This window comes from Neofelis nebulosa, chromosome 6, assembly GCF_028018385.1.
Source record: "Neofelis nebulosa isolate mNeoNeb1 chromosome 6, mNeoNeb1.pri, whole genome shotgun sequence".
Taxonomy (NCBI): domain Eukaryota; kingdom Metazoa; phylum Chordata; class Mammalia; order Carnivora; family Felidae; genus Neofelis; species Neofelis nebulosa.
Window position 1 is genome coordinate 95,546,112 of NC_080787.1, and position 27,592 is coordinate 95,573,703.

The following is a 27,592-nucleotide window of genomic DNA, read 5'->3' on the forward strand; positions in this document are numbered from 1 at the left end:
CTCAGTAGTTTTCTAATCAATCTTAAAATCCTCTTGTAAAAATACACATCTTCCTTGGAGGCAGCCTTGCCATGTACAAATGGCTTCTCTCGTTGCCACTCCCGTGTTCTCATGGTTCCTGCCTTGCCAGCATTTGGATTGAGGCTGGGTTGGAGTTTGGGCAAAACTGAAGCTCTATCTATCTAACTAATAGCTGTTCACTTCATTAGAGCTAAGCACTTGGCTGTTCATGTCACAAGGAGGATGAAAGATACTTTTGTTCTTTGATCTCAATGTATCCTTGAGATTTTTCAACTGGATGAAATTTCAGTCCATGCTTGACTTCAACTAATATCTATATAGAAATTCTTCCCAAGGAGCATCAAATGATATACCAAAAGAAGTAATGATTTATTATTGAATTTTTTCTTTAAAAAATAATTACTTAAACTAAATCAGTGACAGAATGATAAGTAAAACATGGCAAGGATTTACTTTCATCACTTATGCTCCCTATATTATCTTGTTAAAGACCTCTAAATGAGGTATATTAACTTTGTAGCTTTGATTTAACCCAAATTCTATTTACACATTACTATATTTATGTTGGAAACAAGTATGGGGAGATTTGCTAGCAATGAGAAATTTTCAAGTTTACAGTAATTGCTAGAAATAGGAAGCACAGCCAAGCAAGAAATTAAAGCGTATCTATCATTTCTTGAAAAGTGGGTTGCTGGGGTGCCTGGGTGGCTCAGTCGGTTGAGCGGCCGACTTCGGCTCAGGTCATGATCTCGCGGTCCGTGAGTTCAAGCCCCGCGTCGGGCTCTGTGCTGACCGCTCAGAGCCTGGAGCCTGTTTCGGATTCTGTGTCTCCCTCTCTCTCTGCCCCTCCCCCGTTCATGCTCTGTCTCTCTCTGTCTCAAAAATAAATAAACGTTAAAAAAAATTAAAAAAAAATTAAAAAAAAAAAAGAAAAGTGGGTTGCTTTTGTCTGTGCCTTATTTTGAGAAAGTAGGGGGAGAATATTGTGTTTGAAGATATTAGAATAAACATCATAATGCAGTTTAATGGGTATGGCGAGTTGGCAATAAAATGGTATTCTTTCAGTATTGTTCAGGATGAGAAATAAGCTGACTCAAAAATATTACTTGGCTAGATCAAGACTTTTTCATATTTGAAAGTCTACTTTTCAAGTCACTATCAGCCCAAATTTTGCTTACAATTGTGCTTCCAGAAAAGAAACCACATTTAAATTTTTTTAAATTTTTTTAAAATTTATTTTTGAGGGAGAAAGGAGGGGGAGGGGCAGAGAGAGAGAGGGAGACACAGAATCTGAAGCAGGCTCCAGGCTCTGAGCTGTCAGCACAGAGCCCAATGCATGGCTCTAATCCATGAACCATGAGATCATGACCTGAGCCAAAGTCTGACGCTCAATCGACTGAGCTACCCAGGGGCCCCCAAATTACGTTTTATATTAGTCATATGTGGCCATTTTCACAAGTTCTATCAGCACAAATTTGCTTCAGATGCTATATTTCTAATTAAAAGACATTTAATGAACTGCAGTTCTGCTTAAAGGAGATTTTTTTCCCCCTCAATCGAACATTTGCTGAGAATACACATGGTTAATCAGAATGGCAATTCAACGTAAAAGTGACCTTGAAGCTGGTGCTAGGTTAGATGCAGTGAACTAATGAAAACTTGATAGCCAAACAGATGGCCTTAATTTATGGTTTTTAAATACATGTCAGAGAGACTGAAAACACTAGGTTTTTACTCTTACATTATGTTAGGAATGCCTCAGTCAGATATTATGCTCCCCATAATATGAAATATTTATTGAGAGCCTATTATGTGAGATGATACATGATAGAAATAGATGATAGATAGATATACATAGATAGATAAATATAATCTATTCCAAATAGTTTATAATCTACATAGGAAAATAAGTCTCATCCTGAAAGGTAAATGATAATAATAATAAGAAGAAGAAGAATAAAAGTGACCTAGGCTGAGTGTCTAGTTAGTGATCAAAGTAGAAAGGGGCATCCACTGAGACCTGAAGTGGCTGAGGGACTGATTTTAAACTAAATATTTTCATCAGAATGGCATTTGGAAGAGAGCACAGCAAAGAAGCCAAGAGGCAGACATTCCTTTATTATCATGAAGAATTAAATGTACGGTGAAAATAAAATATTTGAGTTCTAAATATAGGAATGGATAATGTCCCTTTTTTAGGAAAGCTGGAGAAATGTTGTATAGAAACATTATAGTTACACATTTCTTCTGACTAACATTAAGGATTACGTTAAAGAACTCACCAGCTGGATTTGGTAGATCATCACTCTTCCAACTTTTTCAACAGGCTATTTACTGCCTATGATTTCCCTAGTTTTTCTGCTTTTAGCCTGACTATTCTTGCGAAGGGAGTGAGGCCGAACTGGTCGTGTTATATTAAGCAAGTAAAAACAAGATATATAGTGGTATCCCTTTTGAGTCAGAAAAGTTTCCTGATGAGGTTTTTAATCACTCTTAGCAAAAATAAAGTTTCAGTATAGGTCCCTATAGGTATATTTAAGTAAAAAAAAAAAAAAGGTATCAGTGGCAATATTGAATACAAACTAAAATTAGTATTCTTATGTAAGCAGAAAAACTTATCAATGAGTATATGCAGAAAAATGGAATGTGCAGTATAGTGTTTGAGGAAAGAAGATGAAACTTTAGATACAGGCTATTTCCGGGTGGGAAAAAGAAGGAACACCAATCCCTTGAGATGGGTGTTGAAAGATACTTGTAGTTCAATATTATTCTATGCTTCTGGGCAACCAATTAGAAAAGCTATTACTTATCATATGATGGCTAATGCAGATTAATATCTACCCCCATTACCATATATACTAAATTTCATTTATACTGTTGCCACCACTGGAAAGAACATTTCCCTCCAAAGCACAAAATAATACATAAACTGTCCAAAAATCTTATGCATTGTCATTATGATTTTTGAATGATCCATGTCCTGTACAAGTTTTTTTCTTTTATTCATATAAAATAAAAAAAAAAATAGAAATGATTACCTATGATTTGCAAAGTATTAGCTATCCCTGAATACAGCTTGTTAATCATAATTGCCTTAAATTATTGCACTTATTCATGCGAAACACAATTTTCCCCACAACTTTCCTAAAAATAGAGATTACTGGTTTATGAATGTTCTTTTTCAATGTGGAATGATTCCTAAATATTAGCGAACTATCCTGGCACTCTATAATGTCTTTTTTAGGTTTCTACCTCTGCTTTACTTATTTTCCAGTGCTGAGTTGTCTGCCTTTTAAAAAGAGACATTTTCGGGGCGCCTGGGTGGCGCAGTCGGTTAAGCGTCCGACTTCAGCCAGGTCACGATCTCGCGGTCCGTGAGTTCGAGCCCCGCGTCAGGCTCTGGGCTGATGGCTCAGAGCCTGGAGCCTGTTTCCGATTCTGTGTCTCCCTCTCTCTCTGCCCCTCCCCCGTTCATGCTATGTCTCTCTCTGTCCCAAAAATAAATAAAAAACGTTGAAAAAAAAATTTAAAAAAAAAAAAATAAAAAGAGACATTTTCTTCCTTAAAAACAAATTTTATTCTATCGTTCAAAATCAGAAAGGGACTACTTTATCTTGTTACTTAACTGTCTGTTCTTTGTCATTTTCCGTTTGTTTTTTTCTGTTGAACATAAATACTGGATTGCTTTGGAGTGTCTGGAAAAAGTTCTTCCCTCCTCTGATCATGTTAACCTTTAATTATAAAACCCCAGTTTCCTTGCAATAGCTAACCTATCTTCTCTCTTCTTAGGTTCTCCATACAGAGACAAAATCACCATAGCAATTCTTCAGCTGCAAGAGGAAGGCAAGCTGCACATGATGAAGGAAAAGTGGTGGAGGGGCAATGGTTGTCCAGAGGAAGAGAGCAAAGAGGCCAGTGCCCTGGGGGTTCAAAATATTGGTGGCATCTTCATTGTTCTGGCAGCCGGCCTGGTGCTCTCCGTTTTTGTGGCAGTGGGAGAGTTTTTATACAAGTCCAAAAAAAACGCTCAATTGGAAAAGGTAAATGTCACTTTTTTACAATTTAAAGCAATTGTTGTGATAATAAAACAAACTATTTTTGATCTTTCCAACCAAGGGTAATTCTTAGAACGGTGACCGCTAATTGTCTTCTGCCATTCATTATCTAACAAAGGTTCACAGAAAGAATCGTGATCAGCTTTGTGCTTTTTAATTTAAACATGATATGTTTAAATCGAAGCCAGCTTCAGAACAAGTGGCTATTTCTCCTTTTACTGAAGCCTGAAAAGGAAGAGACTTTGGCTGCTTGAAGTTCTTTGTGGTTAGTTTAATGGAGGAATATAGTTAATTAATGAAGGAAGCAAAAATAAGAAATTGTAATATGAAGAGAAGTACTTCTCTGCAGATAAAAAGTGCTTTAAAATACAATCCTGAAGAACAGTTTCAATTTAGAGGGTAAATGAAATTTTTGTTTGAAGATTTTTAGTGCAATAAATTTCTAATGGAAAAAAGAAATCTTAACTTGCACTGTGGAAATAACAGCTAATTTTCTAAATTAGTGAATATGTGAAAATAGTGTGGTTCCTTTATTGCCATTTAATGTTACGTTTAATCCTTTATTCCTTTGCACCAGAGTCTTTAGAAGAATGCATATACACACCTGAGATTATTGCATATTTTCTTGGGATTTTAATACATTTAATATTTTGTACAAATGTCTTTCTGTTCCATTCTTGAAAAACTTGTGAATCTCATTCGAATTATATATTTATAGTGCTATAATTTCCTCAGTTCTATAAATATGAAGAATATTTATAGAAAGATCTCTTTCAGATGGTACATGACACGTTTTGTATGTAAATTTATAGCTCTAAACATGAAATACTGCTTTACCATTTTTAAGTCTTCTGGCATTTCATTTACTTTTTGTATGTAAACATCTCTGTTTTTAATTTTTTTAATGTTTATTTATTTTTGAGAGAGAGAGAATGTGAGCAAGGGAGGGGCAGAGAGAGAGGGAGACACAGAATCTGAAGCAGGCTTGAGGCTCTGAGCAGTCAGCACAGAACCCAACATGGGGCTGGAACTCGTGACTGTGAGATCATGAGATCATGAGCAGAAGTCAGATGCTTAACTGACTGAGCCACCCAGGGGCCCCTCTTTTGTTTTTAATAAAAAAAACATTTTTTAGGGCTTAAGTTTTTAGACCTTGTGTCATGGTGATATTATATTCTCGTTCATATTCAAAAGGTTTATTAATTTTTATTGGTAAATATGAAGAGTAAAAATATGAAATTAAAAATAATATCATACATTAAGGTAAATGTATTCTGCAAATATTCTTTGAGCACTTACACCTTTAAAACTATTTTTGAAAAGCAAAAACGTTTTCCTGTGTCTTTGGTAATTTATGTTGCAATTACTTATCCTTCTGAAATCAAAATTTTGGATACAACATTTCTATATTTTTACTTAACTACAGTATTTAACACTTCAAAATAATGTTTTTATAAATGACTATTTTGATAGTCTCATTTTATCCGTGAGGAAAGTAACCAATTCAAATTTTGAAAAATTCCCCCCCACAATATCCAGGATGGCTATATGTGCTGACTTAGCTGAGTCAAATATTTGTTGTGACTGACAACTAAGTCTAAGTACACTTTTTATGTTATGATCCTTTTTGTAGTGTCAAAATGAGTTTTAAAGTCAAATCCAAAGAACTGATCAAAGACAAAATATATTAACTCATCAATTTCCATTTTTATTATAATTTGCCAATAAATGTGTTATTTGGTTAGATAATGCTTAAAATGAGTCCAAAAATACAGAAGGAATTTGGGTTTTCTAATTGGAACCTCAATCTCTCAAATCTTCTATATGTATTAAAGCTATATCTCAGTATTAAAATAAAACAAATGAATTAATCTCTTTAAACATGTGGTGTTCTATTGCTCTTGTCTCTTTGTCCTAGTCATATGATTTGCCTAGGCCATGTCTTTAACGCACAATTAATGTATAAACATTCTGTTAAAAAACAGAAAAAAAAACAAAAACAAAAAGCAAAGAATCTAGGGATTTAATTCTGTAAAAAACCTTCTTTAATATTATTATAAAAAACTAGTTTAGTTGGATTTTCCACATATCAACCAGCTCTCCTGAATTTCTATGGACCTGTAGGACCTAAAAAGTTAAGGAAAAGGAATCTAACGTACCCTTTTTTGACTGAAATAGATGAAACATTACGTTGGAAAGAAACATCTATGTTGATATTACATGAGCATTATTAGTCACATTCCCCAATGCTTTTCACACCCTGTCTCCACATAGCTTCCAAAATGAAATCCAAATTCACTAGCTTAGCACATGAGGCACTTCAGGATCTGTCCCTACCATTGTAGTTTTATTTTTTGCTTCTCTCCAATTTGTACCTTTACTCTGGCCAGACTAAATTACTTTCAATTTTCCAAGGTCATTCAGCTTTTTCAAATCCTCTTCCATTTCATTTGAACAAATCTTGACCATTTTTCTACCTGGCAACCTCTCACCAGTCATTTTAGGTTAGGCATTCAAGACTAAGTATCAACTTACCCAGAAAGCTTTCCTAAACAATAGGATATAATGGATTTGGGTACATAACACAGTTATTTCCACAAGATGGTGTTAGGTTTTCATCTCCTATTTCAATGAAAAAAATATGACATGTACATTTTACTTTTTTATACTTAGGTGATTTCAGGTACTGTCATAATTCCAAAAACAGTTCCCCCTCCTTTGAGAAAGCTGGGAAGGTGTTTTGCCCATTTAAACCGCATCCATCATTAAGTCTAGATATCTTTTTTTTTCTGTGAAGCTTCTGCATATCTCCATTCTCCCTTAGCACACTATTTTAAGCATTTGTAGCTTTTTCTGTGTGGTTGCCTCTCTCCCTATTAGACTTTTAGTTCCTTTGGTCAAAGACCTAGTGTCTGGTTTGCATCTTTGAGGTCCAGTGCCTGTTGGCATAAGGTAGATTGATCTATCATCTATTTATTTACCTATTTCTTTGTATTTAAATTAATAATGAAGTTCATTCTAGTGAACTGTTTTAAAAAGTGTATCATAAAGAATAAAAAAGAACTGGGGCGCATGGGTGGCTCACTTGGTTGGGCGACCGACTTCGGCTCAGGTCATGATCTCTCGGTCCGTGAGTTCGAGCTCTGCGTCGGGCTCTGTGCTGACAGCTCAGAACCTGGAACCTGTTTCAGATTCTGTGTCTCCCTCTCTCTGACCCTCCCCTGTTCATGCTCTGTCTCTCCCTGTCTCAAAAATAAATAAAACGTTAAAAAAAAATTTTAAAAAGAATAAAAAAGAACTATGTTTCTACATAGTTCAAAAGAACTATATTTATAAAACAAATACTTGTAGGTTTATTAAAAGTGACCCATTTTATTTAGTGTGATAAATTAGGTTCTTGGGCTCAATTCTTCTTTAACTTTCTTGAGAAAAAGATTTTATTCAGTTATACAGTTTGTTTCGCACCTTACTTAATTTATTAACACTAGCCATAAAATATTCCTAGATTTTATCATGAAATATGCATGAGGACATATAGAAGTTCACAGTTTATTTACACTTATAATTGTGCCTTTAATTACATTTTAAAAATAAGGTAAATATTTGTGAAATCATTCATTTACTCAATAATTAGTTATTGAGAGCCAAACATGCAATGAATTATATTTTTCACATTGAAGGTAAGCAACGATATATTATTCATAATTCCATAATTCTTTTCCCTTCTCTTTCTTCATTTTCTTCCTTCTTTCTTTAGGCTATAGTATTCCAGTATTTAAAAAAAAATGAAATTTCTTCTCTTTATCTAAATAGGCTGCCAGATACAATATAGACACAATTCTAGTTGAAAATGAACTTTATGGAAAAATTTATGAATATCTAATAGCTTCCCATGTCAAGTCTTACCTCTAATGAGGATAATAAAATTAATAGGTATTATTATTACTATATAAAGTGGAAAATAAGATGTCTTTTATAGCACATGTTTTATAAAATATAAGTGGAACAAATAGGTCTTGATGACTATAACTTTATATTTTCAAGTTGTTTGATAATTAAGAGTAGTATAAGAAAGTACCATTTTTAAATGATGGCAGGTTAAATTGGAAAACAGAAGAAAATGCTGAAATATATAGACTTTAAAAATTCAAAAACTGTAAATTGCATTCCTTTCAGATAACCACAAGATGGTGTATTACAATTTTCATAATAATTCATGGTTTTAATTTTGATGCAGATATTAATGCATCAAAGATACATTGCTTTTCATTTATTCAAACTTTTAAAATAAATAAATATTTATTTTTCTGATTTTTCCAAAGTATAACTTGACCATTTGGAAAGATCCTCGAAAACGTTTTTTTTTTTCTATTACGTCTGAAAAAGTAACTAATCAACATGTGAATTTTCTAATTTATTTCTTCTTGCCTTACCTTTTCCCTGATTTAAAAAATATTACTTCTTAAGTTTCATTCAGTAAGAATCCAAGAAACTGTTGTGTATCTGAGGCAATTATCTGTGCATTTCAGATTACATGGATATGTTTGAAAGTCCTGTTTCTCTCTAAGTCTTACTGTATAACTGAAAAAAGCTACTTAATATACAGAATTTTGTTTTGCCCGGTAGTATGTATTAGAGTATATTGGTTTTGTAAGCATGAATTAGAAGTGATTGTAATAATTTTAATTTTCATTAAACTATTTTATGACATAATTCATTTATGTTTAAAAGTATTCATTTCTTAAATATTTTAAGATGTCCTCTTTTAAAAGATGTACATAATTCTGACTTCTTTTGATTTCCACAAGAATAGTAATATAACTTACATAGTTTAATATTTTGTCTGATTTATATACAGAAATATTTTCTTTCTTGTGCAATTGAAATGTATTTGCCTGTAAAGATTGTTTTTGTTGAATAGTTTGAACATGAATCTTTGAGTTTCCTGACATGAAAAATCTTAGCAACAAAAATACTCTTTATTAAGTATAAACAAAATGTCTGAGAAATAAAAAATATAAATTATTGCTCAGATATTGAATTTGTATTGATTTGAGTTTTCCTTTAAGATGATTGAAGTACATTGTAAGAACTATTTTGTATTGTTGTTTTCCATGATATAGTACATTTTAGTCAATGCAGTTCTTTGTATTATAGAATGCTGGTATATCATACTCCAGATAACCTCTAAATAATGATGTTTTTTCCAGACACTGAAAGTTAAAAATGTTTTTGAGAGCACATACGATGCTCTTTGGTCTAGAGTTGAATAACAAATGTAAAAGGAAGTTGTAACTCACAGAAAGCCAAAGGAATGAAAACAATGCAATTTGGGGGAATGATAAAGAGAAAATCAGGGTGGTTTAGTTTAAAGCTGCAAGACTAGGGATCCTAGATGAAAGAGTATGTATTAGGAAACACTTTCAAAGCTGACTGAATCTGTATTTCATGGAACCATAAGAATGAAAACAGGTTGTTGCTTTCAGAATGCCGAAGAATTTTGTTCCATCAGGAGCAATGCTTTTTACAAGAAGTCATTTATTGAATAAGATATAGGAGTGCAAATACTCTTATAAATCAACAGTACAGATTTCAATATTTACCTTTTGCAAGTAATGCCTATTAACAAAACACAGAATAGCTGTGCCTTTCATTGATTTAATGCATGAAATTTTAATGACATTTAAAATTTTAGAAGTTAAAAGTTCTAAGTAAATTTTCAGTATAATAAAATTTAGCCGTAAAACATGTTGCTATTCAAAAGTTAAAAGTTGCAAAAAAAAAAAAAAAACTTTGGACAAATAGTTCATTATGTATTGTCTTTAAGTTACTGCTTTTCTCTGAGAGCAGAGCATCTCTTCATTTCTATAAATGACCTAAATAAAGATTAACTGGATGGCTTTTAAAAATGTTTTTAAACATAAATATAAAATCATACTTAAAAATGAGATGCCAATCTTTATTTTATTCGCCAACCTAGTTCCAAATCAGCAAAAGGATTTTTAAGTCATTTGTTTATGATGAGCCATCCTGTTTATGCCCATAAATGATGTTTTAAAATTGTAGCTTGACTGATAATAATTTCACTACCTTGTTTTTAGAAATGACTTTAGAGTTTCTGAAGAGCAATGTCTCATTTGAATACAGTGTTACCCTGAGGAGTGTGCAATGATCATTATCCATATTGTGCAGATGAGGTTTTGTCCCAAGGGTCAAGTGGTTCCCAAAGTCAAAGATGCCTCGTCTTACATGACTTAAGCTATAACATATTGCACAAGTGGCGACAGCATATTTAATTATTTCTCCTAATAGTTTTCCTTCCTGAAGTTGCATTGATGAAATGTGTGGAGTAGGAGTTTAAAATAGATAAAAAGACTGTGGGCTTTGATCATAAGCACTGTCTAGTTATTTCACTTTCCTAGACAATTAAGCATGAGTTTTGGAATAAAAAAAAAAAGATTTGAGGTCACTTCTCAACTTTATTCAACTTTGGATAAAATTATTTAATCTTTCCATACATCACTTAAAATACACAAATAAATGAGTTATGAATATAACATAGATGAAAGTTTTAAAAATTAAGACTGTTAATATACATGGAAGTTTTTGCATGTGTCTGGCATATAATAAGCAGCAGTTGCTATAACATATTTATTATTATTCATAAAGCTGATACATTTTACCTTCTGGATCTTAAAAAGAGAGAGCTTTCCTGGAATTAGGCATTAGATATTTAGATGTTATATGTTTGTTGAAAATTGTATGAGTATGACAACTAGCAAGAATGTGATGATTAACATTGCTTTTTCTTAAAAATGCATTTCATAGTTATATTGACCAAGGTGGTGTTGAAGCTTTTCAGACTTTATTTATTGATTTTTCTAGCTTAAGTAGGGGAAGTATAAAAATGTATGATGATGCTTCATCTTTCTGTGTCACTGTATTTGCTAAATGCAATATAAAATATTCAGCAATTGTTTCTGTAAAGAGTCAAGGTTTCTGAGAATATTTTAATCTTTGGGTAAGTTTATCATTGTAAAATAATCCAGGCTAAAGCATAGGACGCTTTGTCATTTTATTCATTAAAAAATGTATTTCTTTTTGCCCCATAATTTTTTGTCTGATTTATTACTTATTATTCAAAAATTAACATTTATTAAGAACAGCATCCAGGTAAAAGGCTCTACTGAAATTCAAATCACTGTTAATGAAGCAAGCTAAAATAATAAAGCATTCGTAGAATGGTAATCAAGAGAACAGCATTCTTCTTTTAGTTCTCATGCCAGTTACATGCATAACCTTAGATAGATAACGACTTCTTGAGTTTGAGTTTCTCTAGCTGTAAAATTAAAGTGATTAAGCAATAAGATCACTACAGAAACTGCATGTAAAAAGTCCCGTCTGACAGCTGCAAAGCTTATCTAAATAACATATTTTTTTCAAAATGATAGCTGCTCTAGAACTGAATATCAAGATCAAAGTTGCTATATATATTTTTGACATGAGTGTATTAACTAGTCACTTTCCATCTCTCATTGCTTCACTGTTACATTCATATAGCCTTAGGTCAATTTATACTTCTGATGTACAGCATTAGCTCTTTGATATTTTAAAAATACTGTTAATTAAAAAGAGTATAAATCAAAAGGAATGTGTCATATTAAATGACAATTATTTTCTCCATTTAATACAGCAATGCCTATATAAAATATTGCATCTTATATTCTTTATACTTTTATTCCATTTTAGTTATTATTTAGTTGATTAGCTACTATCTAATATGGGATAATTGTATGCAGGGATCAGTGACTGGGTTTGTCTTCACTATATGTGATTTGGACTTCATGGTCAAATGGCCCACAGCATAAAAATTAATTAGAAGAGTGTCTGAGAACAGACTGGTTATCCATGACCAGATGACTATTTTATTTTATTTTATTTTATTATTTTATTTTATTTTATAGTTAATTCATTTATTATTTCTGAGAGAGAGAGAGAGAGAGCACACAGGCGCACAAGTGGGGAAGGGGCAGAGAGAGAGAGGGAGACACAGAATCTGAAGCAGCTCCAGGCCCTGAGCTGTCAGAGCAGAGCCCAATGTGGGGCTCAAACTCAGGGCTCAAATTCAGGAACCATGAGATCATGACCTGAGCCGACGTTGGACACTCACCCGATTGAGCCACCCAGGTGTCCCCAGATTACAAGCAATTTAAAGGACAAGCACAAAACAAAACAACTTAGGAACACCTAGGTGGTTCAGCTGGTTGAGCTTCCAACTTTGGCGCAGGTCATGATCTCATGGTTCTCGAGTTGGAGCCCCATGTTGAGCTCTGTGCTGTCAGCACAACAACCCTCTTGGGATCCTTTGTCCCCCTCTCTCTCTGTGCCCCTCCCCCACTCACACTCTCTGAAAATTAAATACAACATTAAAAAAGGCAGATTAGTTGATATAAGCTAGTATATATTAGAATATTGAGCTACAAATCTGATAGAAGTAGCTTGAATATTTTAGATGGCATTTCAAGTAGGAAATTTCAAGTATGCAAAATGGTTGGAAATTATTCTGAATGAATATTAGAGTATCATTTATACTATCAAAGAATAGACAGCAAGACATGTAAAATAGTTTCCGCTTTAAAAAATAAATACTAAATACAGACTTTATCGTACTGTATAATATTTTATGATTATTTCTCCTCTGGGTGATAAATGACAACATATTTTCAAGTTGAAAGTGACAAGCTTCAAAGTTTAAAAATTCAAATTGGTTATTTTTCATCAGTTGCTGTTTTTAAAAAAGACATTGATAGATATAAAGGTCTTAACTTAAAAGTGGAGTTTATGCCAGTGTCCAGTGGGGAACATATTTACAACTAGATTTCTAATATTAAAAAAATTATGTGTTTTGCCAAGTGCTGTCACATCATGTGATCATATAAACATATCTGTAAATTCGAAAGTTAAGTTATTCAGAATAAATTATTTTATACACCAATAATGATAATTGTGGAACATTTTTTTCTGTGGACTATTTATGTTGTCTTATTATATACTCCAAATAAAAATACAGCTTTATTTTAAAACAATGTAAATATAGCCACATTTATACTTTTAAAGTTTCCGGACCTTCATCCTTTATAGAATTAGAGATGTGTAAATACAGGTTGCCTCATTAAATATAGTGAATTTTATAATGAGTTTTACTAATTTAAATGCAATTATACATGCTAACAGCTCAAAGATTTAAATTTTCATTTTCAGGAATCTTCTATTTGGTTAGTGCCACCCTACCATCCAGACACTGTTTAGTAAACTTTTGAAACTTACTAAAAGAGGTTTTTAATAATGGTTAGTATCCTTGTGCCTTTCTTTTTTCTTTTTGTAGTCTGTTATATTAATGTGGAGAAACATTTTTGTTGTTGTTTTCACCCTAAGAAAGTTACCTTATTTAATGACACAATTTGTGGTTTTCCATTCCTAAGAAGTGATTTGAAAAGCAACATAGTTTCTTTCTCTTCCTCTCACCCTCCCTCTCTACTTCCTTCCTCCCCTCTCTATTGCTCTCTTTTTCTTTTATTCTTTATTCTGCCTCTCCTTTCTCCTCTCCTCCTCCCCACCCCCTTTTTCTTCTTCTTTATTATAATCCAAGAAACTCCTGTTACATGCACTTGGGTTTTTCAAAACCTTATTTAATATTTCAATAAAAAGGCATTTTTAAAGTTCCAATTATTATATGAAGTAGGAAAGACAGATTGTCTCTTGAATGACATTAGAACTTTATTTAAAAGTTAGTAATTTTTTGGCAACATACGGCACAGGGAAACAACTATAATTCACAATCATTTCTGAAGTTTCAACTTTAGATTTTAACACAGATTACAATATGGAATTTGTATTCTAAAGCTTTAAAAAAAAAGTAGAGAATATGTTTTTGTCTTAGTGCCACAAATGAACAGTGTTTTATGATATCATTAAATTCTTTAAATTTTCCATGTAGATTCTAAACTCTTACTGAGATCTAAATTTTTCATAGTTTTATGAAGGATTAAAAATATTCTACAAGAAGAGAACCCATGGTTTCACGGTGACTTTATTAATAACCTAAAATAAAACTATTTTCCAGGTAAACATACACTAATAGATAAAGAAAACTGGTAAAATACCACTCATTCCAAGAAAAAAATAGTAAAAGTAGTAATTTGACATTAAATAAAACCAAGCTATTGGTTGGTTGATTAAAGGCTGCTTGATTAAAATGTTCACTTTCTAATAGTTTTGTAGACTAGATAAAGCCTAAAATAGTAACGGCGGGGTCACATGCTTATAATTTTCAGAACTTCTAAATTTGTAAATATAATTTATTTCAGATAATTTTCATTTGTAAAAGGTGATGGTATTGTGGTTTTTGATTGGTGCAGACTTTTTTAACCTACATTTTATATTACTCAACAATATACATGTTATATAAAATTACTTAAAAGAGTTTTATATGCCTTTATTTGTAGTCTGAAGTTAAGTATAGGGTACTAAATATACTTTACTCTTTCACTTACTAGAAATAAAATTGAGTCATTTCATAGTTGAATGGGTATGTATATTTATAAATTTTTTTTCTCAAAGGAAATCAGCTGTTTAGGACACTCTTTTAGTATGGACAAAAAATAATAATTAGTTTATTTGAACTAATCTATTTAAAATGTCTAAAAATCGAGTTTGCCAAGAAGAGGGTTTTATTTAGCATTGCAAAATTTATTCATTTTAAATGAAGGCTTATTTCAAACAATTCAACGTTTTTCACATCCTATAACATTTTAAAGTGTCAATGGCATCAAGTTCTGACCTTGTTTTATTATCTAATCAATTCTTCTGTTAAATGTTTCAACAGAGAGCCAAGACTAAGTTACCTCAAGACTATGTATTCTTCCCCCTTTTGGAGTCAGATTTTTCCATTTCTACAGTGTTGTCATCATCACCATCTTCATCATCATTATCATCATGTTCTTAATAAGTACATCTAATAGTAGGTATTAAGCAATGAGAAACACTGTGTCCATCTACTGGCTGTCAGTGTCATATAAATCCTTTAATAGAAATCTAATTCATGAACTTCTGAACTGTATAATTTAACACATTATAAATAATGCATGGCAGTAACTGTAGTTAATGGGAAATCCATGTGTAGCATTTAATCATCACCCATTACAAGTACTAATAAATTAATATTTTTACTAATTTAATGTTATTAAACAAATGCCAAAGTTTTACCTGATTAATCAGATAACTCATAGACATGCATTTTACTAAGCTTCTGAAAAAACTTTTAAGCAAATGAATTAAACGCACTGTAAAATTAGAATTCAGATATTAGGGTCATGTGTAGCTGTTGTTAAAATTCAGTCAACATTTAAAGAATACATGTGTGCTCATTCATTGCCATGAGAATTTGATTTCTGCTCTTTACAATTTAGTGAGAAGGATACACAGAAGACAGTGAGGCCAGATAGAAAAACATGACAATGAGTGCAAAATGCTAGAGGAACAAAAACCACATTGAATGAAATAACGATTCTGGTCATTTGGAAAGTGATTTCTGAATAACTGAAAATATGAGTCATGTCCTGAGATAAGGGATAAAGTTGGATTGATATGAAGGGTGAAAGAATTCTGCAGGGCACTAGAGCAAGAAGCGAAGGAGAAAAAAATCCTGAAGGTCCAAGCAGAGAAGAGTATATGTAGAGAAAAAAGAAATGGAGAGGGGAAAGTGAGGAGGAAGGAGGAAAGCTGAATCACAGAAGTCATGATGGGGAAAAAACAGGACATTTGGATTTTATCTGTTTGTTGGACAAGGAAATGTTATTAATAACTGGTTTAAAAATAGATTTTTCTGTTATTTGTGAGCCTTTGGAGAAGGGTAGCCTAGACATTAGAGTCGGGAATACCAATAAGGAAACTGTTCAGGAACCCATAGAAGAGAAATGAAGATATAGCCAATAATGGACAAGAAGATACTAAGGCAGGGTCAAAAATCACAACATTGGGTATCAGGATATATTGCTGTAGTCTCAGGTATGAGCCACAGAAAGTGATTTATTTGCCTTTTCTCTGAATCAGATTTCTGTCACATAGATGCCTACTTTAATTCAAAGTATTAGTTTGAATGACACAAAAGATTATGCATGCAAAATATTTTTACAAACATAAGGCACATATATGGTATGAAATATTTTATCCTTTATTATTTTGGAATTAGCCTAAACTGATAAACGATAAAGCAGCAACATCTAAAGGAAAAAATGTCTTCATACGCAAACTTGATTAGGTTTATTTCACTGTTTTCATATCACTGTTAGGAATTGTATAAACTTTTCATATTTGTCCACATTTTTGGTTGTTGTTCGTACTTTTAGTGCTTGCACAGAAAGAGCCTAAGTCTCAGCCCATCTGAATTCCAACTACAATATGGAACTTGTCCATGAATCTTATTCATATGTAACTAATACATGTGTATCTCAATTAACTGGGGAAGGAGACTAACAAAATTTTGTTTCACATATATGACTCTGTAATAGGAATTGTGAGGAATGTGTCATAATGAGCCCCAGATATACAGAATTTCTAACAAAATCTATTGCCAATGAAATGGGAATTAAAATAATATTTATAGGGTCATTTTTTCTTCATGGAATAACTTATTTGCCAGCTTTCAGTCATGAAGCCTATGTTGACAAAAAAATTAATATTCATGTATTTTTAACGTGCTACAGTTTGTCATTTCATGATTAAATCATATCTGTTTGTAATCATCATCGATAGCTTTATAGGCTTAATCACACCAAGATATGATGAATACCAGAAATTATTTTCCATGTTTTTATGTCTAAATGTGTGAGTACTATTTTTGTTCTGTTTTGAGATGCACAATGTAGAATCCATGTTTAAAGAAAATTTTCATATTTCATGTTGTGATTTAAAAGTAGTACATTTCTTCTATTTGTTAAAAAATCAAGAATGGATTTCTGGTTATTGATTTGTGTATATGTGTTTGTATTTAAATTTTAAGGTAGATTTATATTTCACGATGTTAATAAATTTTACATCTGAAAATCTTATTCAACATATACGTACTATATGCATTCCTTGTTGGCAGTTAATTTCACTGTCGGGTGGAGATTTTCTTTAAACTAGCCCACTTTGATAAAAATATTTGAAATATCATTAGTTGTTTATTAAAAGTGCAACAACTGTTATCTTCTTAATGAAATATTTCAAACCTTCAAGGCTTTTATGTTGACAAGCCTGTTGAAAATGAGTTTAATATTATTTCTGGGCAGTTGCAGTGTATCTGTTTTGTAATATTTCATTCTCTGTGTTGTTCCTAGAGGTCCTTCTGTAGCGCTATGGTGGAAGAACTGAGGATGTCCCTGAAGTGCCAGCGACGGTTAAAACACAAGCCACAGGCCCCAGTTATTGTGAAAACAGAAGAAGTTATCAACATGCACACATTTAACGACAGAAGGTTGCCAGGTAAAGAAACCATGGCATAAAGCTGGGAGGCCAAACACCCAAGCACAAACTGTCGTCTTTTTTTCCAAACAATTTAGCGAGAATGTTTCCTGTGGAAATATGCAACCTGTGCAAAATAAAATGAGTTACCTCATGCCGCTGTGTCTATGAACTAGAGACTCTGTGATCTAAGCAGTTGCAATGATCAGACTTGATTTGCAAGCATCACGGATCAACCAAGTTACACTGGGTTACACTGTTTATCATGGGTTCCTCCCTTCTTCTGAGTGAATGTGACATGCGCATTTTGTGGCTGGTTTCAAATGCAGTCCAGTAGGAAATTACAGGTTCCTTTTGAAGTCCAACTGTTGCCAGGAAGTGGAAAATCGATGCCCCAAGGGTAACCAGTAAAAAAAGAAAAATCATTAAAGAATAAAAATACTTGGAATCAGCAAAAACTGTAGTGATACAAGAAACAGTACAGTCTTCTGACACCCAGGTAATAGAGGTGATGATGTTACTAGCCCCCAGCTACTCAGTATAATATCATCTGAATAGACAATATGTGTTTATAGGATGTGAAAAAAAAATGTAATGCAAAACAAATCTGAATTTCATGGCAAGTGGAATATAAAGCAGATATTCATCAGTGTTTTTCTTTCTTTCTTTCTTTCTTTCTTTTGACAGTCTGTGTCACTGATTGAGATAGAAATGTCAATTACCAAGGCAATAATGTTTTTCTTAAATTTACTAAAGCAGGAGATTTAGCATACAACTCTACCAGATCCTTACCCTACCCCCTTATACCCTTTCCCCAATCCCATCCCCCGAATAAAAGGGCAACAGTTGGTTCAGAGATTCTGAATGAAAAAGGATGATGTTCTGCAATCTTTGTCTTAAGTCGTAAAAGAGGGCTGAGTATTGATGGTTATGTGGAAGACTGAAGCTTTCATTCTAACATTCAGATATGTTCATCTAAACCCTCGTTCCCGCTCTAAGTGAACTTGATGGAGCCTGGGCAGATCTCAGTGAAAGGAGAAAGGGGACTGTTCATCTATAGAAAAGTATGTGTGGAGAACTTCGAAGCGGACTGCATTTATCAATACAGTCACAATGTTAAATGAACAAAATTCTTGAGCAGTTTTTTTCAAAAAAATGTTCAGGTTTATTTGTGGAAATGCAAGATTTCTATGAAAATAGTTTTTGTATGGAAATTTTTGTAATACTTTTTATCAACAAAATAAGAACATGTGTTCCTGTCAGGGGTGTGATGCCAAGCATGAATGGTAGTGCGTGTGCACCACCAACGTTTGGTGAAAACTATTTTTATCAAGAAAAAAAAGGAATCATAGAAGAGAAATATTTTCAAGTTAGATAATATAAAAGCTAGGTGCACTACCATCACTGCTTACCATGCCACACCCCTGGTTTCCACGAGGCTGATAACATACTGTAATGAACAATTGTGTGTAAAATGGTAAAAGACACAGACCTCTTGACAACATTGTGATAACAGTTGAGTGCACACAGTTTGCTGTTTGAATCCAATGCACAAAATTAAAAAAAAAACATTAAAATTATGTCCATTTTACTTTCAGCTTTGACTTTCATTTTTCTCTTGTATGTGTAAATGAATGCACAATATGTTCATTGCATTCAGGGAATTCAGGGATTCCTGAATCCTTCTAGATCATCAAGGATGGCCACTTCCCAACCACCTGGAGAAAAGAAGAAAAAGGCTCAGTGATGAACTACACAGATGTAGGAAAAGCTGGACTGGGCTGTAATGTAATCTCTAGGTTTATGGCAGTTTAAATGAGAAAAATAGCTGTTCTAGAAGCAGCAGTCATGATCTTACTTTTTCCACGAGTAGATATTGACTATATTCATAGGGTTGTGTAAGACTGTGTAATGTTTACTAATAGTATATTTGAAATTTAACCCATGTCCAACTTAAGAATTCCTTGTGCATTGATAATTCAGCAAAAGGAGAGGAAGAGATAGGCTCAATACCAACAAATTAGTAATGATGTGGTTTAGATGTTAACATCCTGACAGAACTTTGTTTTAAAGCAAAAAAGGTAACCATTTAAATTAGAAGTGACCAAAAAAAAAAAAAAGAAAAGAAAAGAAAAAAGAAAAGCCTCTGTATTTTTTTAAACTCAGAGAAGTTGAATAATCAAATTTCTGATATCTAATTAAATTAAAAATTAAATGAACAAGTATTTTGAAAATTTCTAGTATCAGTTATTTTAAATTAAAATTCATATTTCCATGATGATTTTGTTACCAAATTTAATTTTGGAGAGATACACAAGCCACTCCTAAACATCTCAGCATTATTTTTTTTACATGGTAAATAGCCTCAACATATCTCATAAAAATGTTCAGATTTTGGATAATATTAAGTTTTTTTATTGATTAGATTCTAATCATATTTTAAATCAGTTTTTAATTTTAATTCCTCATTATATTAAACTAACTTAATAATAGACAGGAAATTACAACTTTAATTATTTGTAAGAAGTCAGGAAATAATGATTTCAATTTTTCATAAAATGTGGCAGTCATTTTATTCAAGTATTAAAACATTTTGAAAAGTGTAAAAAAACCTTCTGTATTTTAACTCTAATGGTAATTTAGGATATATAAACAGTGTATAATATTGAATTTTTATCCATTTCTTTTTTTTTTTTTTTTTTTGAATTTTTATCCATTTCTTAAAAGGTTTCTACATTATTGCCAAACAGATATTTCCCTACTTAATAGGTACTTATGCATCTATGAGATACTATTCTTAATCTTAATAAACTCTTGGTTACTTTAAAAATAATTTCAACCAGTGAAAAAATGTGTCTTCTCTCTGGGAAGGTAGTATATGGAGTAAGCATTTTTCTCTAGCCTAGTATTTAAATTGTAAGAAGGACAGGAAGAGAACACCTATTACAATCAACAACATAACCTGACAACTTCAGGTAATCAATGGAGGTACATATATCATAAGTAACTCCAGCCACTATGAAACACTAGCGGTGTGGATTCACATATGCCATAACTAAATAACCCTAACCAGATTAAAACACCAATGATCTATCATCTATCTATCTATCTATCTAATCTATCATCTATCTATCTATCTATCTATCATCTATCTATCTATATTGAGGCTATATAACCCTAACAACTATGAGAATACCAAATCCCAAGGAGAATTCACATATTTACAGATGAACAGCCCTAACCACTATGAGAACACCAAGGTGATATATTTTATCTTACAAATATGTAAATTGGATAAGGATATTTTGTGAGTTAAAATGTTTCTAATATTTTACAACTCGATTACATTTTTAATACATGTTCCTTGTTATTATTGAATGAGTATATATCCTAAACACTAATGATTTAAAAGTATTTTAGCAAAATGTTACTTTTTAATATTTGTTTATTTTGAAATATACATACAACAAATTGTATACAACAGAATTATGGCATCTAGTTGTTGTGTACACCAAAAATTGATCACCGGGAATAGTCTGTTCTATATATTCTGTGACTAGGCTCCTTGTCTCCACCTCCAACTCTGAAATGTAAATTTAAGCAGAGTACTTTCATAGACGAGAGTACCCAGCTGTTTCAGGAAATAGAGCACGAATGTACAGCAAAAACATCATCAGTGTCTGATCAATGAAAGCAAAGTGTGAATAACAATATGAACTAGGATCACCTGAGAATTATGTTTTCAGGTTTAAAAGATGGTACAATGGCAGTGAAGATTTTGGTCATGACAATCCTGAATGTATCTATAATTTGAGTTACACTGTCCCAATGTGGACTTATGTTTGGCCCTCTGTATGAGACTCCTCTCTTCTGCCTGCTAAGGATCTTATTCTCAATCATGTTGAATCTCCTGTTGCCTCTAATATATATCTTCTCTCTTCTAGATGTATCACTAATTATGGTGGCTTCTAGAGAAGAGGTCCAGGGCGGTTCCATTTTATGAGATATTTCTGTATCTCTGATTATGTCTGAATGCTTTTATTCTACTTTCATTTGTAATTATAAATTTTGCTGGGTATAGAGTTCTAAGTTGAAAATAATTTATACCTAGATGAATTTCAAGGTGTCTTTTCATTGCTTTCTTACTTCTAGTCTATTGTAGAAAAACCTGAAATCATTGAGATCCTTGATGCTTTGTGGTTTTTTAAGTTTTCTCTTAGGTTTCTTTGATCTCTTTGTCCCTAGTGTCTCAAAATATTCCAGTGATAGGCATGGATCTACCTTTATCCATGATGCTGGGCTTTTGCTAATTTTTTCTATTTAGGTACTGTTGTCCTTTGGTTTGGGGAAAACTTTCTGAATCATTACTTTGAGGATTTCCTTTTCTTTACTTTCTCTGTTCACTCTGCTGACTTCTCTTGACATTAAATTATTTTAATTTTTATGATTTCTTGTTTTATGGCTGCAATATCTTCTCATATCTCTGAAAACATCAATAGCAGTCCTATTACATTCCCTTCTTTCTGAAAAGACCTGTTTCATCCAAGTTGCATTTTTCTGTTGGTTTCTTTGGATTCCTATCTTCTATGTTAGAGGTATTCTTCAAATTTTTGTCTTTAATTCTTAGCAGCCTGTTAATAATTAAGAAAAGCGGGGAGTGCCTGGCTGGCTCAGTCGGTTAAGTGTCCGACTTTGGCTCAGGTCATGATCTCACAGTTTGTGGGTTCAAGCCCCGCTTTGGGCTCTGTGCTGACAGCTCAGAGCCTGGAGCCTGCTTTTGATTCTCTTGATTCTCTCTCTCTCTCTCTCTCTCTCTCTCTCTGCTCTTCCCTCATTCATGCTCTGTCTCTCAAAAGTAAATTAAAAAATTTTAAAAAAATAATTAAGAAAAGGGGACTAAAATATGAGTTGGGAGTTCTACATGCACAGATGTGTAGGAGAAAATATTTATCTTACTTGAGCTTTGCCATAGATTTATCTAGATGGGCTATTCATTGATGAATTTTTCAAAATGTCCCTACCTTTGGATATTTCCTCTTAGTCCTGTTAGATTCTTAACAAAAAGTTTCTTTTAATTTCTTGCCTAGAGATTAAGGCCCTGATGGTCAGTGTTTTGGTAATCACTGTTTAAGAGAACTGGAGATCTCCACATTCTGAATTCAGAACGGAGGTCACTTAACCACCTGTTTCAAATATAGTACTTAGGCTTTCAGCTGGACCTGGCATGCCCTAGCCTGGAGTACTGCATTTTTAACCTTTTCAGAATAACATACTGTCACTGGTGAATTCGTGAAAAAAGCAGGCTCCCAGAAGTCAAGAAGAGGCAAGGGAATATGGAGATCCACTGTTTTAAAAATAAATTAAGTCCTCCTGATTGTATTTTCCCTCCTCTATTACTAGTTCTTAATGTACTTTGTACAGCTGGTTCCTGTGCCTTTAAGAATTCTGTGATACAATCGGATTGGTTGACAGCTTCTCACACTGCCCACTTCACATTCTAATTTTCTGAATCTGCTTAGTTAACTATCTTTTGTTCATATGCCTGCCTCCTTCCAAAATTTTGTTGAAATATTCACCTGTCCTCTTTATTCTTGGAGTTTTATGCATTAAAAAAAATCTGTTTACCATAATTTTTAAGGTTAAGGAGCAAAATTCAATCATACATTCAATCCTTAACTCTTACCTGAAACAAGACTATTCTTTTTAAAGATAATATTATGCAGAAATACAATATATGAAGCAAATAAAAACCAGAACTGCTCTGGTTCAAATAGAGAGGTCTGGTCAAACAGACCTTGCTTTTCTAATTGTAAAGAACATACTGTTGCCAATATTTTCTTCTTATGAAATAATTTTTCTAACTCTGTATGTAAGGGGATACTTTCACCATAAAAATGAATTCCACAGAATGGAACCTAAGAATATTTCTGAAATGGGGAGTAGTTCAATTTTAGTATCTGTCAAATAATGCTAAATTTGGAAGCCAATGTAATTTATGCCCTAAGGGCTTAGGTCTAATTCAAAACATTCCAATTTCTATTATATAAAGCTCAAGAAACATGTGTTATAATGTAGATAAGGAACACTTGGTTAGTGAACCATGCTGAACTGTAAGATTTTAAGAATTTCTCTTTAATATATTGCCTTACACTGTATCTTACTTTCACATTTATTATGAGGGTAACTTAAAAATTATTTTTAAACAAATATATTCCTGCCTGTTTACAAAGGAAAATTGCTGTTTTCCTACATTTCAACTGGAAATTTCTATAATATTATACTTCCAAAAATATAACACTCTCAATTACCTGTATAGTTTACCATAAAGTCAATATGTAGAGTTTAATATCTAATCCAACATTATTAATGCACTGAAATATCTATCATAAATCATATAGTCCACTTACCTGGATCAATATTCATAAGTTAAAAGGGGACATAAAAGACACACTGCACATATGCTCCTTCTATAATATTTTTAAAGTATTTTTTTAACATTTACCTATATCTCAGCTCCTAATTTAAGGTTTTCACATGGTTTAGGATAGCTGCTACAGCTCCCGCCCCTGTATCCACATTTCTACAAGGAAGAAGGACAAAAGGAAACAAAAAGTTCTCATTCCTTTCTTGTAAGGTAACATGTGACAAGGTGTATGTTACATTAGTCAAAATTGAGACATAGTCTACACTTAGTTGTAAGGTAGGTTAGGAAAGGTAGACTTGAATTCAGGGATCCATGTGCCAGCTAAAAGTCAAGCGTTTCACTACTAAGGAAAATGTATAAACAGGCATGGGGAAACAAACCACAATCTCCCCCATCCCTGGAAGTCTACAGTCTCACCCAGCCCCCCAACCCAACCTTGTTCTGTTAACCCCCAATTTACCCATTTCCACTCATGTGCCATCTACCACTACTTCTCTTGCTCTTTTTTTCTTTATCAGATATTCTCGTATCTTACTGCTTTCCTTTATATTCCTATATCTCTTCCCCTAGTGGACCTGGGTTTTCCCTTGTGACATTATTTTTCTTGAAACTCAACAAATGAGAAAGTAGTTGGCAATTTCTTTGCTCTGCACAATGCCTTTCACTTGTATTAACTATAACTTTGATTCCCAAGAATTTTGTTTAAAAATTTGGGCACTTTAGTTAGAATTGGTTTGTCACCCTGTAGTCTGCCAACACGAATCAATTAAATGTGTGCCCATTTGTTTATATTTTAAAAAAACAGTGAATTCACATTATAAACCAAGTTTTGTGTTAGATATTGGATATGCGAAGCTGATTGAAAAAGAGACATAGTGCCTGCTTGCTGTCATATTTTACAGTCTAGAGGAGGAGGCTGACCTTAATCAAATATGCTAAATACCTAAATACAAATTAAAAAGTGCTGTCAAAAAAGTGTTCCTTTGTGTTAGATTCTGATAAATAAAGAGACTTCCCTCGGTATCTCTCAAGCAGCACAATTTAAGATGTAAAAATATGAAAATTGGTTAATATTTATTAAAGATGCACGGAGATGGGGCGCCTGGGTGGCGCAGTCGGTTAAGCGTCCGACTTCAGCCAGGTCACGATCTCGCGGTCCGTGAGTTCGAGCCCCGCGTCAGGCTCTGGGCTGATGGCTCGGAGCCTGGAGCCTGTTTCCGATTCTGTGTCTCCCTCTCTCTCTGCCCCTCCCCCGTTCATGCTCTGTCTCTCTCTGTCCCAAAATAAATTAAAAATGTTGAAAAAAAAAAAATTAAAGATGCACGGAGAAGCATATATTGCTATAATGAGACATATTACTGATTTGTATCTTCCTCCCAGGAGTATATAACTTCTATCGACTTCAAACTTTCACACAGGGTAGGAGTCTTCCAGGTGTGGAGGACATAAACTGTTAATTATGTTGTTAGCACATTACTGCCATACTATTACTCAGGGTAGAGATTTCTCATTATATGCAAAATATGCCACCATAACTTTACCTAAGGTTTTCTTTGATCCGTGCTATTCCCATTTGTGTTGCAGTTTTTTTTTTCCTTTGTCCTCACATAGCTACAAGGAAGAAATTTCACCAGTGGTCTCCCTCTTTTTCAGAAGTTCCTTACTTTTCTTGCAGGGTAGATGTAAACAGCGACCTAACAATGGATTTATAACACTGATAGCATTCTTGTTGAAACAGGGTGAAACACAGTCAAATATCAATTATTTAGTCCCTGTCCAGAGTTTACCCAAAAAAGGCACTTGAGTTTTTCTCACACAGATGATGGGAAATAAAGGTACAGTATTTTATGAAAGTTTTTAATAAGGAACCTTATTTAGACTAGAGGATTGGGGCACACTTCTCTGAGGAAGTCATGTTTGCACTGGAATAAGAATGATGACGGGCGCCTGGGTGGCTCAGGCAGTTGAGCATCTGACTTTTGAATTTGGCTCAGATCATGATCTCAGAGTTTCCTGAGTTCGAGGCCCACATCAGGTTCTGCGCACCTGCATGGAACCTGCTTGGGATTCCCCCTTGCCCCAACCCCCACCCCCACCTCTCTGCCCCTCCCCTGTTCATGCTTTTTCTGTCTCTCTCAAAATAAATGAATAAACTCAGGAAAAAAGAATAAGAAGCAGTTATTCAGCAAAGAGAAAAAATTTCACAAGCCTGTGACAAAGTATATGTAAAAGTCCTGTGACAGGAGAAACCATAGCACATACTAATAGTGTTGATGGAGCACAAAGAAGGCATGGGAATATGTAACTGGGATATATTTAAAATATAGCTAGGAGTCAGGGGCACCTGGGTGGCTCAGTTAAACGCCTGACTCTTGATTTTGGCTCAGGTCATGATCTCATGTTCAGGAGATCAAGGCCGATGTTGGGCTCTGTGCTGAGAGCATGGGGCCTACTTGGGATTCTCTCTCTCCCTCCCTTTCTGCCCACACCCTACTTAGTCTCTCTCTCTCGCTCTCTACCTCTCTCTCTCTCTCTCTCTCTCTCTCTCTCAAAAATAAATAAATAAACAAATAAACATTAAAAATATATAGATAGATAGGACCTTAGCAAGGTAGCGCAGGTGACCTTAATGATTTATCTTCATCCAAAGAGCAATGGCAAACCTATTTAAATCTCTTAAACAGAAACAAGATCTTAATTTTTCAAAGACCATTCAGGCTGCAATTTGGAGCACACTTCATGCAGGTACCAGAATAGGTATGAGGAGGTTAGTGAAGAGACCGTATCAATAAGTAATCAGGGTAAAATACTGTTAGTTTAGATTAAACTAAATTGGTAACAGTAAAAATGAAGAGAAAGAGATTCAAAAGATATTTAGCAGGTAAAAATTCACATAATTTCCTGGTGAATTCAATAATAAATATAAAGGTTGTTGTACCATAATTTACAATGAGTGCTTTATATGAATTACCTCTTCCAACACTTTGAACAACCCTCTGAGGATAGGACTAATACTATCACATTTTATGGACAAGAAAACTACTGAGGAGAACTTAATTTAGAAGGCTTACAGCTATCAAACCCAGGCAGAATAACTCCAATGTTGTTTGGCACTATATTTGGTCATAGCAACAAACAGCAGTGACATCTCAATGGCTAATCAAAATAAAAGTTCATTTCCTATTCATGAAAACTCTACTGTGCGTTTTTAGCTTTTTGTTTGTTTTGTTTCATTTGTTCATGTCTCTCTATGGGTATTACCTTCCATGTGGTAATTCATAGTCCAGATTGGTCAATCTTTTAGTACCCTCATGAAACCTCCTACAACACCTTTAGAAAGGCTCTTTGGTGGATCCAATTGCATGGTCCTGACCTACTTTAGGGGGCTCACAAGTGCTGTAGGGGGTTGCAGTCTGGAAGGAGAGGAAAATTGGTTTTGTGAAAAATAGTAGTATCAGTTATGCTGTGCAAATCTATATAGGATATATGGCTTTCTCAACTAATTGTAATCAACTCAAATAGAAATAGAAGAAAGTATAAGAAATTTCTAGACTTATGAGGAAGAGAATGCATGTAGTTTTTGACACAG

At 33.4% G+C, this 27,592-nt stretch overlaps 1 protein-coding gene across 5 annotated transcripts in view; it reads left to right on the top strand.

Moving 5' to 3' along the window:
• GRIK2 (glutamate ionotropic receptor kainate type subunit 2) overlaps positions 1-19,176 on the top strand; it is a 659,820-nt gene extending 640,644 nt beyond the window's left edge. Inside the window, exons 16-18 of one of the 5 annotated variants that reach the window (XM_058734822.1) lie at positions 3,811-4,061; positions 14,962-15,100; positions 17,456-17,568. In XM_058734822.1, the coding sequence (XP_058590805.1) occupies positions 3,811-4,061; positions 14,962-15,081 (371 nt within the window). In that variant the 3' untranslated portion in view covers positions 15,082-15,100; positions 17,456-17,568. Of the gene's footprint in view, positions 1-3,810; positions 4,062-13,337; positions 13,425-14,961; positions 15,101-17,455 lie in introns of those variants that run through there. The other 4 variants (XM_058734821.1, XM_058734824.1, XM_058734823.1 and 1 more) reach the window with 4 other exon arrangements.
• The last annotated feature ends 8,416 nt before the right edge of the window (positions 19,177-27,592 follow it).